Here is a 17,028-nt window from a genome sequence, read left to right on the forward strand (position 1 = left end):
TTTCAATGTGTTGTAGTGCAAATTCACTGAAATGTCATGTTCCAGGCATATTCTGACCTGGGTTGATGTTACAGTCTAGGGTTGAGGGAGAGGGAGAGAGAGAGAGGGAGAGGGGGAGGGGGAGAGGGAGAGGGAGGAAGGAATGTAAAAGGATTTTATAATGTGTCTTCAGTTGTTTTAACTTTTTATTCTGTAACCTATTTTTCCCTTCCAGAGACACTTATGTCATTGTGTCAGTTTGTCCTTGACATCATAGTTTGTCCTCGACACTTCATGTCTCTGACACAAAAGGTTAACAATTGATACCAATTAATTGAATTTAAAGCAAACTAATGTTATTGGTGGAGTCTTACATGTGCAGCCCATTACTATATAAGCATGGCCTCCGTTACCAACGGCATTGATGCACAGCACCCTTATGTGCCTTTTAAAAACTCTAAACAAGTTATTTCCTAACTGTGGTACTGATAGTTGCTTTTCTGTTGTAGAAGTTGGAGGTGAAGCAAAACCTGCAGTAATTATATAAGAGACAGAGTTACAAAAGGGAAAAAAATACTTGAAATGCAATATGTACAGTTAATATATTGATTGTTTGGATGGCACAGTGGCAAAACTTGCCTTTTGCCTAGGGTTTGATTCCCCAATGGACATAAAAAGGTCATATTCCGAACCATTTGGGTTTTACCCCGAGCGCTCCAGTTTCCTTCTACAGTAAAACCTCTCATGTGCTTCATCTGGGCCATCAAGAGTGATTAATTCAAGGTGAAATTACTTATTTCACAATTGTGATAACTAAGACAAATAAAGTTTTAGGTTTCATGATGTTGCAAAAGTTAGGAATTTGACGACTGGTCAAGACTGTAGAATGCTGGAGCTTCTAACCGCCTGACCGCTATAGGCAAATAAACGTTCAACTCCTTAACGTCACTTAGATATAAGTCATCTTAATTAGAGCAACCTAATTCATACCAGCTTCTACAATACCTATGGCAATAAACGACTCCTAGTTCGGCTTACTTGTTTTCATTTATTTAAAATCTTTATGCAACCACCAAAACTGATAATTAAGGCATGAAAGACAATTTTTGTCAGCTGTATACTAGGTGGCTTTCAACAATAAAATAAACAATTTTGGAAGCTTTCTGTTTAGCTGTATGAAAGGTTATTATGATTGTGATTTCCCTGTTGTGATTTTGTTTTCATTTCTAGATTGTAGATTTTCTGCTTTCCCAAAGTATGGTATTAATAAATGGCAGAGCTGGTTCAATATTCATGATTTCTGTAAAAGATGTCGACAGCTAACAGATAAATTTAGAAAGATGCATGTTGAACTCTTCTCTAAAATCATGAACTTTTGTAGGGAGAGTGGGGATGTATTTTGGCTTTATTCATGGGTACTCTAAATCCACACATTCATCTGTACACTGTCCACGAAATGTTTGATAAATTAAAGTTGACATGGATAATTGTCTGATCTGTGTCATACTCTAGTTGTAAGTCTGATCTGTGTCATACTCAGACTGTAGGTCTGATCTGTGTCATACTCAGACTGTAGGTCTGATCTGTGTCATACTCAGACTGTAGGTCTGATCTGTGTCATACTCAAGCTGTAGGTCTGATCTGTGTCATACTCAGACTGTAGGTCTGATCTGTGTCATACTCAGACTGTAGGTCTGATCTGTGTCATACTCAGACTGTAGGTCTGATCTGTGTCATACTCAGACTGTAGGTCTGATCTGTGTCATACTCAAGCTGTAGGTCTGATCTGTGTCATACTCAGACTGCAGGTCTGATCTGTGTCATACTCTAGCTGTAGGTCTGATCTGTGTCATACTCAGACTGTAGGTCTGATCTGTGTCATACTCAGACTGTAGGTCTGATCTGTGTCATACTCTAGCTGTAGGTCTGATCTGTGTCATACTCAAGCTGTAGGTCTGATCTGTGTCATACTCAAGCTGTAGGTCTGATCTGTGTCATACTCGGACTGCAGGTCTGATCTGTGTCATACTCAGACTGCAGGTCTGATCTGTGTCATACTCTAGCTGTAGGTCTGATCTGTGTCATACTCAAGCTGTAGGTCTGATCTGTGTCATACTCAAGCTGTAGGTCTGATCTGTGTCATACTCAGACTGTAGGTCTGATCTGTGTCATACTCAAGCTGTAGGTCTGATCTGTGTCATACTCAAACTGTAGGTCTGATCTGTGTCATACTCACATGAAGTTTGTTACACTCAGCTAGCTACATGTATTGTATGGATATCAGTTGTGGACCATTATGTTAATCAGAACAGCCATTTTGTTTAGGCTTATCACATGCTCTATTGACCGCCATAACCTCCCACCCTGATAATTTTGGTTGCTGTAACATGTCAGGCTTCCAGAAGGAATAAAGAATAATGATTTAAACCATGCATTTACCACAAAATATTATGTTTTAATATTGCATTGGCAAATTTTTGTATTGTTTCTTAATACACATTTTTACATGTCAAACATCCTCCTAGATATTATGAAATAACCTATCAATTCATTCTCAGATGTCAATGTTTTGTTGTCATCTGTCTAATGAATGAAAATCAACCAGGAATAATAGGCCACACCTTTTTGTAATTTTCAGGCTACGAAAGTCCAAACATTCATGCCTTATAATGACAAAAAAGAAGATTTTTAAGTTATCATGTTTGATGATTCATTTCTGATTTTATAGAAAGTTGTTGACAGAGAGACTAAAAAAAATTACTATTTAAATAGTTTGTGTTATAAAAAAGTTTTCCAAGAAGTATCATATTATTCTTATTAAGATTTTTTTGTCATCAAAATGCTGTTTGCATTCAAATGCTGATTTTGTATACAACATGTGTACTTCTGGGTCACTCTGATCTAACTCATGCCTCTCTGTGATTGAATGATGCCATCAGATATGGAAGCACATTCACATGCCCGATACACATGTTGATCATTTCAGGTGAGCGAATTTGAGCGAATTTATCTGTGGAATTTTTTTTTAGAAAAATGCTGAGCACTCATCGGTCAGTTTTTAAATAGATCTTATAGTATGAACACATTTTAAGTCATTTATGTATTTGTTTGGTGGCAGTTCATCGACAAAGCTGGCGAAAAATTATTCTTAAGGTGTCCGAAACAAATGCGCCAAGGATATATATATGTACTCACGTTCTTGATAGTGGGCTTAATTTTGAAATGGTAATTTTCTGATACAAATTATGGATCTAGCATTGTACTAGTGAAGAGCATGTGTATCCACATAAGGCCAGCTAAAGGATCAGAATGATACATTGCATGTGTATGAAGACTGAGACATCAAAAATATATATGCTGTTTAAGCTTTCACTTTGGACCAATTAAAGCTCAGTGTTGTGGGCTTATGCATACAATCTCTTTAACATTAAATGTGAATTTCCACAATATACAGGGAGTGGAGTGACCAATAGGGGGACTATACCAGTTTAAATGATTGATTTGGTCTGGTGTTGGGATGCTCCCTGGGATGCATTTGCTATATTTTACATTAGATATGAGAATTATATATTTATTAATAGTTTGTGATACTACTGGGGCTTTTGTAGAACAGAACTGGGATTAGTCTGTCTTCTGTAGACTAAGATATTTATATATATGTTTAAATCATTGTTAATCATTATATTTAATATGAGTCTATCAATATGAAATATTTTAAACTGAATTATAAAATCTTCCGTAAAAATTGGCCGGATTTGCCTTTTTTGTACATTCATTAGAACGTCCCTCGATCTATAAAACGCTTGTTGTTTTGTAACTGTTCGTGTCAAGCGTTTTCTAGACCTTCAAGAATAACGACATGGAAACACAAGGGAGAAATGATCTTTCAGTGCGCTTAAAAACTGTATTACCTCATGCAAACTGGAGCATTAGATATGTCACAGAGTTAACACCATCAACATAGATACGTTGGACAGTATTAACAATCACACTGGAGCTACACAGGTAAATGCTGTGCAAGTATCAGGGGTAATATTTTTACGGTTGTGATGTTTACGTTTTAGCAGTTATAGATCAGCTGTTGGCGGTAACGATAAAGTGGATTGGTGACTAAATGGTTGTTAGTATAAAAGGTAAACCTTGTATTTGCAAAGTGATTTTATTTCAGAATTAATAATTTGACAAGTTGAAATATAGAGAATCCATTGGAAATCCGATACGCCTTCTCATCTCAGAGAATTATAAAAAATTCTCTGCGAGGATGGGCATGCTACATTAACTGTGCAGATGACCATGAAATATTTTAAAAGACAGGAAACTAACACAGTCTATACCAGAAAGCTGGAGTCTTCCTTCATTATTTCATTATGTTCACGTGGCAACAGCAGATGGGTCTGTGACACCTTAGAATTATGTCACAATATTTATTGTTCATGTTTCATAGTTTTTGCTTGAGTTACAAATTGCAGTCAGTCCATTAACATTCTACAGTTTGTAATGATGATGATGATTATGAAGATTGGGTATCTAGAGTTAGATCTGTCTATCTCACAATCACTTGAACTGGTTGCAAGTTAACACTACTTTCCAACTGCATTTGTAACTGTCTGTATGTGTCAAGGGGGTTTATAACTTCATACTGTTGTGTATTGGGATCGTGACAAGTAGATTCATTAAAGTATTAAATTGTTTGTTACAATTGTATGTTATATCTAAGTGTACCATCATCCATCACTGTCTATGATATTAATTCCAACCCTTTATTATGATGTATTGCTGGTAGCAGAATTGAAGATACACATATTGACTGGCATTCAAGTCATGCTGTATTGTAGTGAAGATTAGGATTCTTGTGTTTCATCTACATATTAGATATGACCAAAGAACCAATCAGAAGTATTGTATTTTCATTTTGTGGCATAAATCTAGCGTGATGACCAAAATATACGAGTCTACGAGCAAGTTTATATAGGACATAAGATGTTGCGAACATTGATCATCCTGTCATAATTTTTCTCAAGTGGCAGTCTAATAGTTCATAAACATGAATATTATATATATTTTCTGGTTGTTGATTCATAACATAGTCAACATCAATGTATTAATGTGATCAACAACAAATCACAATATATTTATGTCAAAGTAGTCGGTGATATTGCGTATTTATACAAAGTAAGGTAGGACATTTATTCAAGAGGGCAGAGCTTGCTAATAAGCCCCCTCCCTACCTTTGGTCAATATTTTTTTAACAAGGGAAGGGAGCTTTGTTGAAAATGCATTTAAAACTTTACAAGCCCTGGCAAAACTCTACTTGCCCTGAAGCATGAGGTTATCAGCAGGGTATGCATTTCTTCTTATCACTGTTTAAACTCAACTGAACAGACTAAGCTGAAGCTTTGACTTGAGAGGAGTGATCAGTGAATGAGCTTTCTTGTTTTTAATTCTTGTTAAATGTAGCCGCAATTTTGTAAATAATTATGTGAATTAAAAACTCATATTTTGATTGTAAACTGATGTAGGTCAAGGTAATTGACCATTACATGGTCTTGGTTTTTTTTCTGTTTCTTTAGAGTCAATCTCACATCAAAACATGGCCAATATTATTTTATCATTGTAGAGAAATCAAAATCAGGCTATGTCAAGATGTTATTTGTAATGAAAACAAAGTGGAACTTTTTAGCACATTGTGGCTCAAACCAAATATGATTTCAGCTGTATTAATACCATCCTTAATACTCCAGGGGTTACGATCACTTTCGCTCTCTGCACCCCTGGAACATGTCATGGCAAAATTGAAGGCACAAGCAAAGTAATTTGACTGGTTCAAGGAAGAAAAAACGAACCAATCACAGGCTTATATGCTCCTTTTGAAGATCACGAATGAGCAACACCCATTTTCAAATCCATCACAATATACCATTATGTGACCTCAAGATTTGTTTGATGTACATCAAAGGATCAAACTAGTCTTTTTGTCTTGTCCACAAGGTGTTACACATGGAACCTTCAGTTTTGCCAGGACATATTTCGGGGGTGCAGAGAGCAAAAGTGATCATAACCCCTGGAGTGTGGAGGATGTATTAATGTCTGTTATGCTGTATACTTGTACATCTACTTACTATACAATCAGATATTTTTGATGGGCTCAAATTTTGATTTTTCAAAAATACATTGTCATTGGGACTTGATCTCATGATTAAACCTCGCCTACCAAATCTTCTGGTACTAGAATCCATTTTACTTTTTGCCTTCAATTTTTTTGTGGACATAAAGATTTAGTTATTTAGAATACCCTGGAATTCTACAAAAATACATCCCCCATGAAAATGATTGATTTTACAGTATGTAGTGAAAGTGGTGAGAGCATGAAAATGATTGGTTTTACAGTATTTACAGTGAATGTGGTGAGAGCATGAAAATGATTGATTTTACAGTGATATGGTGAGAGCATGAAAATGATTGGTTTTACAGTGAATGTGGTGAGAGCATGAAAATGATTGATTTTACAGTGAATGTGGTGAGAGCATGAAAATGATTGGTTTTACAGTGAATGTGGTGAGAGCATGAAAATGATTGGTTTTACAGTGAATGTGGTGAGAGCATGAAAATGATTGGTTTTACAGTGAATGTGGTGAGAGCATGAAAATGATTGATTTTACAGTGAATGTGGTGAGAGCATGAAAATGATTGGTTTTACAGTGAATGTGGTGAGAGCATGAAAATGATTGATTTTACAGTGAATGTGGTGAGAGCATGAAAATGATTGGTTTTACAGTGAATGTGGTGAGAGCATGAAAATCCTTAGACATTGTGTTGATTTCATGTCTCAGAATTAATCTGTTTTATTTCTATTTGCAGGATGCCCACCAAGGGTAAATACATCGCCGGGAAACAAGTTTCGCGATGGGATGCTGAGTCTGAAAAGGTTGACATTGAATATAAAAACCTAGACAATGCCTCAACTTCCAAATTGTCCTTTTTTAGTGGGCAGAAAGGTTGTGCCTTAAAACTTCTGCTGCTGGCTGCCTGCCTAGCTGTTGGTATGATTGTTGGTTACATCATCCGACGAAATGTTCACGATGTCTTTCTGCAACCAAGTCAAGAAAAAACAACTTCACATAACACGGAACAGGTCAGTAGTAATTTATAGTCATAAAAAAAACAGTGTCACATAAAACCGAATAGGTCAGTGTGGTAACCGAGTCATAAAAAACAGTGCCACATAACACCAAACAGGTCAGTGTGGTAACCAAGTCATAAAAAACAGTGCCACATAACACCAAACAGGTCAGTGTGGTAACCGAGTCATAAAAAACAGTGCCACATAACACCAAATAGGTCAGTGTAGTAACAGAGTCATCAAAAACAGATCTGTGGTAACCGAGTCATAAAAAACAGTGCCACATAACACCAAACAGGCCAGTAGTAATTTATAGTCAAGAAAAAAGAACTCGTTGTAATACTGAAGAGGTCAGTAGGTACTGAGTCATGGACAAACAGTGCCACATTATACTAAGCAGGTTTGTATATGAGACCAGCAACAATCGACCCTCTTATATACTTCCATTTTCATGGCATTTCCCTTACCTGTCAGACAGAAGAGAAATTTGTCAAACAGTGCTTGCTTGACCATCATGACATCATAATTTTCATTATGTTATTGTGATTTATTCTATAAAATGGTTGTTCCACAGGGCTCTCACACCCCATTTTGGAACTGGGGCCCGGGGCCCTTAGAATTGGGAAAAATAATGGTGTTTTCCTTAGAATTGGGAAAACTTGGGGTCTAAATTGGGAAAAAAAGATACTATTTTGCATTAGCCCCAAATTTGGCAGATTGAGATCCTGTTCCATCCATCACAATTCGATAATAAGCAATTGCTTTCAGTTTTGACTGAATTAAAGTTAAGTACTAACATGGTCCAAATGACTCATTCTTATGTATGCTGTGCTGTACCATGCATGCTCTATCTGTTTGTTATGTATCGTCCGTCCATCCAGCATTAACTTTTTTGTTTAAATGACCTCTTCTCAAGCTCAAGAAAGATTTGGGAAAAGAAATGGTGACAAGGTTAAAAATTTTTCAAATCTTCAAAATAAATAAATTTTTCTTATCGTAAGACTTTGAACGTTATGATAATGTGAATTGTTAATGTATGTGTAAAAAACATCGCACACCTTTGAGATAAGCGATGCAGGTCCATGGGGCCGTGAGTTCACATCACCTCAATCACAAATTAAAAGCTCATGTGAGCTCTCGCACTACTAGTGCTTCAGTTTTTGTCCGTGGTATAATTTCTGTAAGGATTTTAGAAAACATGCTGCAATTCGGGCAGAAGCAACGCCTAAAATTGATTTCTGGTAGATAAATTTACATTAAGGTGGGAAATAATGGGTTTAAACCGCCAAGGAGGATGCTAATGAATGTTTGGATATTAATCAATTAGAATATATGTTTTTGTTAACTTTTAAACTGTCAGCATGTTTTTAGTTAACTTGATCCATAGACTACTGGAACAACATGTTTCCTTGTCTAATTGCAGTATATATTTTTTTGTGGTGTTTTATCCGGCTGTGAGCCCACACACATTCAATGACAGATTTTCCTGAAGATGTTCTTGTCATTGTGTTGCTCCACCCGGGTCTATCAGAGCAGGCCAATATAAGGGTAAACTTCAATGCATGTAGTTCTTGTCAATTTAAGATAGAGCTTCAGGGTTGAAACACAGGCCTGTCATACGTATTTAAATAGTTCTTTTTCCAACAAATTGCTGTTTCTATTTTCTACAGCTCCATTACTGGTTGAAATTCCCTAACAGCAATATTGCATGAGTGTCATGTCTGTATTGTCAAGATTAGTTAGTACACATATGTCTGTCAGTGTCTCTAGACAGGGAGAAGTATGTGTATGTATTGTTAAGTCACTACACACTATCTGTCAGTGTCTATACAGGGAGAAGTATGTGTAGGTATTGTTAAGTCACTACACAGTGTCTGTCAGTGTCTCTAGACAGGGAGAAGTATGTGTATGTATTGTTAAGTCACTACACACTATCTGTCAGTGTCTCTAGACAGGGAGAAGTATGTGTAGGTATTGTTAAGTCACTACACACTATCTGTCAGTGTCTCTAGACAGGGAGGAGTATGTGTAGGTATTGTTAAGTCACTACACAGTGTCTGTAGACAGGGAGAAGTATGTGTAGGTATTGTTAAGTCACTACACAGTGTCTCTAGACAGGGAGGAGTATGTGTAGGTATTGTTAAGTCACTACACAGTGTCTGTCAATGTCTCTAGACAGGGAGAAGTATGTGTAGGTATTGTTAAGTCACTACACACTATCTGTCAGTGTCTCTTGACAGGGAGGAGTATGTGTAGGTATTGTTAAGTCACTACACAGTGTCTGTAGACAGGGAGAAGTATGTGTAGGTATTGTTAAGTCACTACACAGTGTCTCTAGACAGGGAGGAGTATGTGTAGGTATTGTTAAGTCACTACACAGTGTCTGTCAATGTCTCTAGACAGGGAGAAGTATGTGTAGGTATTGTTAAGTCACTACACACTATCTGTCAGTGTCTCTTGACAGGGAGGAGTATGTGTAGGTATTGTTAAGTCACTACACAGTGTCTGTAGACAGGGAGAAGTATGTGTAGGTATTGTTAAGTCACTACACACTATCTCAGTATCTCTAGACAGGGAGGAGTATGTGTAGGTATTGTTAAGTCACTACACAGTGTCTGTAGACAGGGAGAAGTATGTGTAGATATTGTTAAGTCACTACACAGTGTCTGTAGACAGGGAGAAGTATGTGTAGGTATTGTTAAGTCACTACACAGTGTCTCTAGACAGGGAGGAGTATGTGTAGGTATTGTTAAGTCACTACACAGTGTCTGTCAATGTCTCTAGACAGGGAGGAGTATGTGTAGGTATTGTTAAGTCACTACACACTATCTGTCAGTGTCTGTAGACAGGGAGGAGTATGTGTAGGTATTGTTAAGTCACTACACACTATCTGTCAGTGTCTCTAGACAGGGAGAAGTATGTGTAGGTATTGTTAAGTCACTACACAGTGTCTCTAGACAGGGAGGAGTATGTGTAGGTATTGTTAAGTCACTACACACTATCTCAGTATCTCTAGACAGGGAAGAGTATGTGTAGGTATTGTTAAGTCACTACACACTATCTGTCAGTGTCTCTAGATAGGGAGAAGTATGTGTAGGTATTGTTAAGTCACTACACAGTGTCTCTAGACAGGGAGAAGTATGTGTAGGTATTGTTAAGTCACTACACAATGTCTGTCAGTGTCTCTAGACAGGGAGAAGTATGTGTAGGTATTGTTAAGTCACTACACAGTGTCTCTAGACAGGGAGGAGTATGTGTAGGTATTGTTAAGTCACTACACAGTGTCTCTAGACAGGGAGAAGTATGTGTAGGTATTGTTAAGTCACTACACAGTGTCTCTAGACAGGGAGAAGTATGTGTAGGTATTGTTAAGTCACTACACAATGTCTATAAGTGTCTCTAGACAGGGAGAAGTATGTGTAGGTATTGTTAAGTCACTACACAATATCTGTCAGTGTCTCTAGACAGGGAGAAGTATGTGTAGGTATTGTTAAGTCACTACACAGTGTCTGTCAGTGTCTCTAGACAGGGAGAAGTATGTGTAGGTATTGTTAAGTCACTACACAGTGTCTCTAGACAGGGAGGAGTATGTGTAGGTATTGTTAAGTCACTACACAATATCTGTCAGTGTCTCTAGACAGGGAGGAGTATGTGTAGGTATTGTTAAGTCACTACACAGTGTCTCTAGACAGGGAGAAGTATGTGTAGGTATTGTTAAGTCACTACACAGTGTCTCTAGACAGGGAGAAGTATGTGTAGGTATTGTTAAGTCACTACACAGTATCTGTCACTGTTTCGAGACATGAAAACAACAAGGATGAAGTTCGATACTGAATTATTCTCCAGTCAAGATCTCTGAAACCCTTGATTCCTCTGAGGCTGTGTATTGATTTTACCATTTTCTTTTTGCTCGTGTGGTGTTTATTTTCATGTTAGAAAATTATGTACATTTATATGTACATGTAGCGCTGTGTTCTCGTTACTTTTCACGTCTTTTTGCAGTGCAATGTCAGGTCTCAATCAAAATAAAAGCTTTCGTATGTAAAAACTAGTCGTGCAAAATTTTCATTTGGTTAAAGTTTTATATAAATCATGTATTATGGAAGGAGTTGGACCATCGCATCAAGAACAGTCAAGTTTTTGACAAGTTTTAACTGCCTTTACGTGATCTTGCCCAAAAGTTAGTCATCACCTGGATATAACAATCACGTTTCCATTTAAACTCATTAAAAATGAACGAATGTTGATGTGTTTTTGCCACTGCACGGATATAATTGAAGCATGGCTAGTGTCAAGCCTAGGATGCTGATCTTCACAAGTCAGGTTCCCATGACAGGTGCTACCCAAATCTTTACTAATAGTATATATGTAAAAAAAGGTTGGTTCATTTTAAAATCCCATTTTAGAGGATTTGTCATATTTATTTAGAATGTGTTTGTAACGTACTAGAAAAAAAAAGGAAATAAAATGTGCTGGAAATTATGTTGTTTTGAAAAATCAAGAAAATTTATGAAATTACACTGTTTACTCCTTGTGTAAATGAATTATGTGTACCAATAGACAATCTGTTTATAAAGTCTGTTTATAATTCTGTAACCTACTGCTTGGTTTTTGTAGTAGCTGTAATATAAAGTCATGACTCGAGGGCCAAATCAAATCCTACTTGTTATTGATTTCTTGATTTCTAGACAAATTATCAAAAACAAAAGCCTATAAATGGTTTATTCATATTTTTTTTGTGTGAAACAGTAAATTTGGTGTCCATGGATATAACCGCATTAATATTGGAGTCAGTGGGCCACCTAGCTGGTAGACCTATACATATATGGTAAGGCTGGCTAGTTACAGTGCTTGCCAGACTCAACGTTTTGCGAGACTCGAAGCTTTGTCATGTTAGAAGCAATTAAACTGTAGCGGCATATACCGATTAGTGACAGCTGAAGTTTTACGACCAGACAACTCCGCCACCATACATAACTTAAGATTTTGTCTCCACACATGCAATACATTTCCTATACATATGCCCATCAAAGATTCCACTATCTTCTCTCTAATAGAAAAAGTTCGAGTCTTTCTTCAGAAAAGATGCCACTATAAAGTTATCGTTTATGTTTATTGATTTCAGACTTCAATATAAGACTGCCTGTAATTCTGTGTTTTCTCTTGTCTGAATTTATCACAAGTATTTGTGACTTTCCAATTTTCAGAAAGTTTGCTAAGAGGTCAATCAAGTGTTACCTTGTCGGAAATCACTATTTCTGAAGGGTTACAATAACTCTGCAGTTAGTAGGGTATGAGCTTACATAACAACGATCAGGTGATGATCCTGGGTTGAAAGTCGATGCTCCCTACATAGCCTGTGGCAGTTTGTGTTTCTCAGGAGGATGAGAAATAGGCAGGTCTCTGCTAATGTGATTGTCTCTTTAGGTAAGACATTTTAGCTTGGTTGCTCAGGATAACATACAATGGTCCTCCCATTGGTTGTTCTATTGGTTAACAACCAGCAATCACAAGGACGCAAACCAACACAGCGAACAAACACTTCTGTGCAGTAAAACAAAGCCCAAGTTGAGACACGATGGTTTCTTGGGTTCTTCAGGAACGTGCTATCAACTATGTGTGTAGTTATTGAAAGGTGGGGTTTCAAACACCATCCACCTTTCGATTTTTTTTAAAGCTTTGCTGTATTTTATAGTACACTATAACATACCTGACTATGTCATGCCTCTTCTAGTTCTGAAATCTAAAAGGTCCACAGGGCCTGTAATTTACTTTTTTACATTATATATTTTAAAGTGCCACAAAGATACCTCTTGTCTATATTTTGGGACAAATTTTTCTCTTAGATTTATTGAAGACATTTGTGATTTGAAATGCTTTGAGATGTGATAGGTTTACTCACAAGTCGCTTAGAGAGCAGGAGGGAGATTGTGAGTGTGAAAAATGAAGTATTTTTCAACTTTCAAAATCTCAATTTTCAAGTTTTAGTGAGTCATCAAACCATTCTGTCATAGCCTTTGTCCACCTTTTACAACCTCTTCAAACACAGGTTATATGTTTCTTCTGTACACACAAGTAATTGTTAAAGAATAGTTTTCTAGTATTGAACATGGGTAGTGTGTAGTGAACACAGGTAGTGTGTAGTTACAGTGAACACGGGTAGTGTGTAGTTACAGTGAACATGGGTAGTGTGTAGTTACAGTAAACATGGGTAGTGTGTAGTTACAGTAAACACAGGTAGCGTGTAGTGAACACAGGTAGTGTGTAGTTACAGTGAACATGGGTTACAGAAATGATGTGTTAAATAGTCTTTAATTCAAAGATTAAGTGTTAGTCTTAAAAAAGATAATGTTCTCCATTAACATAAAAGATAATGTCACATTTTGTTAGTAAATGGCAAAAGTGAAGTTGCCAATATTTATGTGTGGCTAACTAATTTTTTGGCCCTAGTTGCTTAAAGGTTAGTTAGAGTTAGTCAAAAAATGTAATTGGTGCCACAGAAAATACAAGCTAGTCCAAATTAACACTAAAAATCTATCCATCTGATCTGTGTCAAATCTACAGCTATGAAAAGATGTTCTCAATTTTGTTTGGTTCATATTTGAAAATTTTAATTAACTACTGGTTATCTCGAACTAATCGTAAAACAACCTGTCCATTTATCAGGGTAACCATAAAAGCTGTGTTTTTATCACAAAATAATAGTTCTTCATAAAATGTGTCTTGCAAATTACATGTACATGTTGTTAGCTAAGCTTAAGGTATATGGTATTTCAGTATCCAGGCGTTCAATAACCCGGTACCTGTCTTATTATACATATTAAATATGAAGTGTAAACATTGGCTAGGGTGTCATATTGGCCTTTATTGGTTTGAATAATAAATATGAAGGTAATATGGGGAATAACATGAGGGTTTACGTATGTGTAATTACTTAAACATGTTGTTCAACAAATACCGATGTAGTTAATATCTTAGTCCCTGTTAAACAACTACTGACTACACTTTTGGATTTTGACTTGCAAAATGAGGAGACAATGGCTTAGTAGGGCTTAAACATACATTATCATGCCAAACTCCTTGATATGACGATTTGATTTTTTTCAGGCTCTTTGACAACTATCTTTGTCATTAGGTATTATTTATAAGTATATTTATTGACAAGTATTATTCAAATGCTGAAAAAAATACACATATTAAGAATTGATAAAAAAAAAAAAAAAAATTGAAAAAAATTTTGTGCAGGCAATCTGCATTATAGAATTACAATGTTTGATTACTTAACAAAATAGAATATGAAATGATATATCAATGAAGTAACAACGACAGCACAGAGAAGTAAAATGTCAAATTTACGAGGCAAGACAACATATAAAAAAAGCTTAATTCATCTAATAATCAAATGATTATGTGACAATGCTGTGCTTTACTCCAGGAAGTTTTATTTATGAACTGAAGACACTTTTCTCAAATCCAAAATTTTGCTCCATTAGCATTTAAGTAGTTTTAAAATTAATTTTCTGGATTTCAATTATTTTCTTATTTTATTTGGTAATAGAGCACTTATTGAAGCTAATTCTTAAGTAAATAAAATTAAATCAAGTTTTAGTGTTTATGGCAACAATCTGGTTTAGAAAATGCACTATCTTTCCCCTTAATATATCTGTATACCAAGATACCAATACATATCTGATGTAAAATGTATATAATGAGTAAAGTTTCAGGAATATGACAAAAACAGAATTTTTGAAAAATGTGGTTCAGAAACATGTCATTGACACATGTTTTAACACATGGGCAGTTTTCTGAAAATTCAAGCCTATATTTTGTATTGCTATTTATAGTACTGCGAACAGGTGTGGATCTTTCTATAGGAAATTTAATATCAGCTGTAACCCCGCCTTTAATAGTGTGTAGGTAAGATTTATATATTTATAGTTAACACCTGTGGCTAACACTTTAAGAAAACTCCCCTTCCGCACCATTTAATGTAACTTCTTTACTCTGTGTTTTCTTTTAATTCAGATGACAATAGCAGTATAGTCAGTGTTGTTCAGAAATATATATTTCTGGTTTTGTGGGGGAAAAATATTAAAATTAAAAAACCCAAGAACTTTGAAGTGATCTTAAGTTGCTTATAAGGAGAGAAAGTATACTATGAGTTGGAAACAAAATTGTTTCAGGTAAGGTAGGTCATTAAATAAATTTATTACACAATAATCAATGTAAAGTTAAGATTATTTTGAAGATGGTTGATATGTTATACACCCTATAGAACTATTAGCATTTGATAAATAATTTCCTAGCATCATTTAGATTTTTTTTATAGATAGTAAACTTAGATAACCTCAATATTGTTACAAAAACTTGTAGTGAGTAGCTGAGAAATGGTGCTGTGTTTCAAACTAAAACCCCGCGGATGTTTATGTTGTTATATAAACATACGAAACAGGAACAGTGTATGTAGATATATCTGTTGGTGATATATTGTGTGTGCCTGGTGATGTACAGTGTATATACTGTGTTTCAGTATCATGATCAAAGAAGTTTCATTTTGGAAAATTGAAAGGAAAGGTACAGAGGCCATGCATGCTGATTACATTGGATGTCTTTACCTAAATAGCAGTCATTTTGATTGTCTTACGTCATCAATGTGGATCAGGTTGTAATTAACAAGATTCTGTTAGATTGTTTAACACTTTAGTTGACAGTATGCCCCCTGACAGTAATCAGCACTGTGCTGATGTGACCCAGAAGACACAAAGATTTGTGAAGGAACCTTAAAACACTACTATTGTCTTTAAAATATTGAGCACAATTTTGTCTGGAAGATGTCAGAACTTCTGTTAGGTTTTAAAGACATATCACACTAGTTGCTATTTGTAAGTTGTACAAAGACATATCACTAGTTGCTGTTTGTAAGTTGTACAAAGACATATCACACTAGTTGCTATTTGTAAGTTGTACAAAGACATATCACTAGTTGCTATTTGTAAGTTGTACAAAGACATATCACTAGTTGCTATTTGTAAGTTGTACAAAGACATATCACACTAGTTGCTATTTGTAAGTTGTACAAAGACATATCACACTAGTTGCTGTTTGTAAGTTGTACAAAGACATATCACACTAGTTGCTATTTGTAAGTTGTACAAAGACATATCACTATTTGTAAGTTGTACAAAGAAATATCACTAGTTGGTGTTTGTAAGTTGTACAAAGACATATCACTAGTTGGTGTTTGTAAGTTGTACAAAGACATATCACTAGTTGCTGTTTGTAAGTTGTACAAAGACATATCACTTTAGTTGCTATTTGTAAGTTGTACAAAGACATATCACTAGTTGCTGTTTGTAAGTTGTACAAAGAAATATCACTAGTTGGTGTTTGTAAGTTGTACAAAGACATATCATTAGTTACTGTTTGTAAGTTGTACAAAGACATATCACACTAGCTGCTATTTGTAAGTTGTACAAAGACAAATAAGTGGTTGGTACAGATCAATAGCTAATTTTCATATAAGGTTTTGAGGAAGGGAGATAACTCTATGTCGCTGTGGTAATATGGCTCACAGGATTGTAGCTATAGGACCGGATGAATTTTTCAGTCTTTTGTGTGTGCTACAAAGATGGATGCAGGTTCTGTATGTGCATACTAAAGTTATTTGGCAATTATTACTGAAATAAAATATAAAGTCAACTGATTGTGCTACTGTTTTGCCATAAGGACTTGTCAGTGATGCTAAAGGCGGAAAGCGTGGAACTCTTACATAGGAATTAAGTAACTGAAGCAGATCCAGATAAAAACATGTTGCTTTGCTTTGTCTGTCTGTCCATCCTTTTGTGTCAACAGTTAAGTAAAAAGATCATGAAACTTCTCATTTTCTGTCGGTCCATCCTTCTGTGTCACCAGTTCAGTGATGACCATGA

The 17,028-nt window shown here is 35.8% G+C and overlaps 1 protein-coding gene across 1 annotated transcript in view; it reads left to right on the forward strand.

The window, feature by feature from the left end:
• The first annotated feature begins 3,875 nt into the window (after positions 1-3,875).
• Positions 3,876-17,028, forward strand: part of LOC132552341 (putative N-acetylated-alpha-linked acidic dipeptidase) — a 71,703-nt gene continuing 58,550 nt past the window's right edge. Inside the window, exons 1-2 of the mRNA XM_060216500.1 lie at positions 3,876-3,984; positions 6,838-7,111. Of these exons, the coding sequence (XP_060072483.1) occupies positions 6,839-7,111 (273 nt within the window). The 5' untranslated portion in view covers positions 3,876-3,984; position 6,838. The remainder of the gene's footprint in view (positions 3,985-6,837; positions 7,112-17,028) is intronic.

This window comes from Ylistrum balloti, unplaced genomic scaffold (assembly GCF_031769215.1).
Source record: "Ylistrum balloti isolate Yb309-2 unplaced genomic scaffold, AGI_CSIRO_Ybal_v1 Utg370244, whole genome shotgun sequence".
NCBI lineage: Eukaryota > Metazoa > Mollusca > Bivalvia > Pectinida > Pectinidae > Ylistrum > Ylistrum balloti.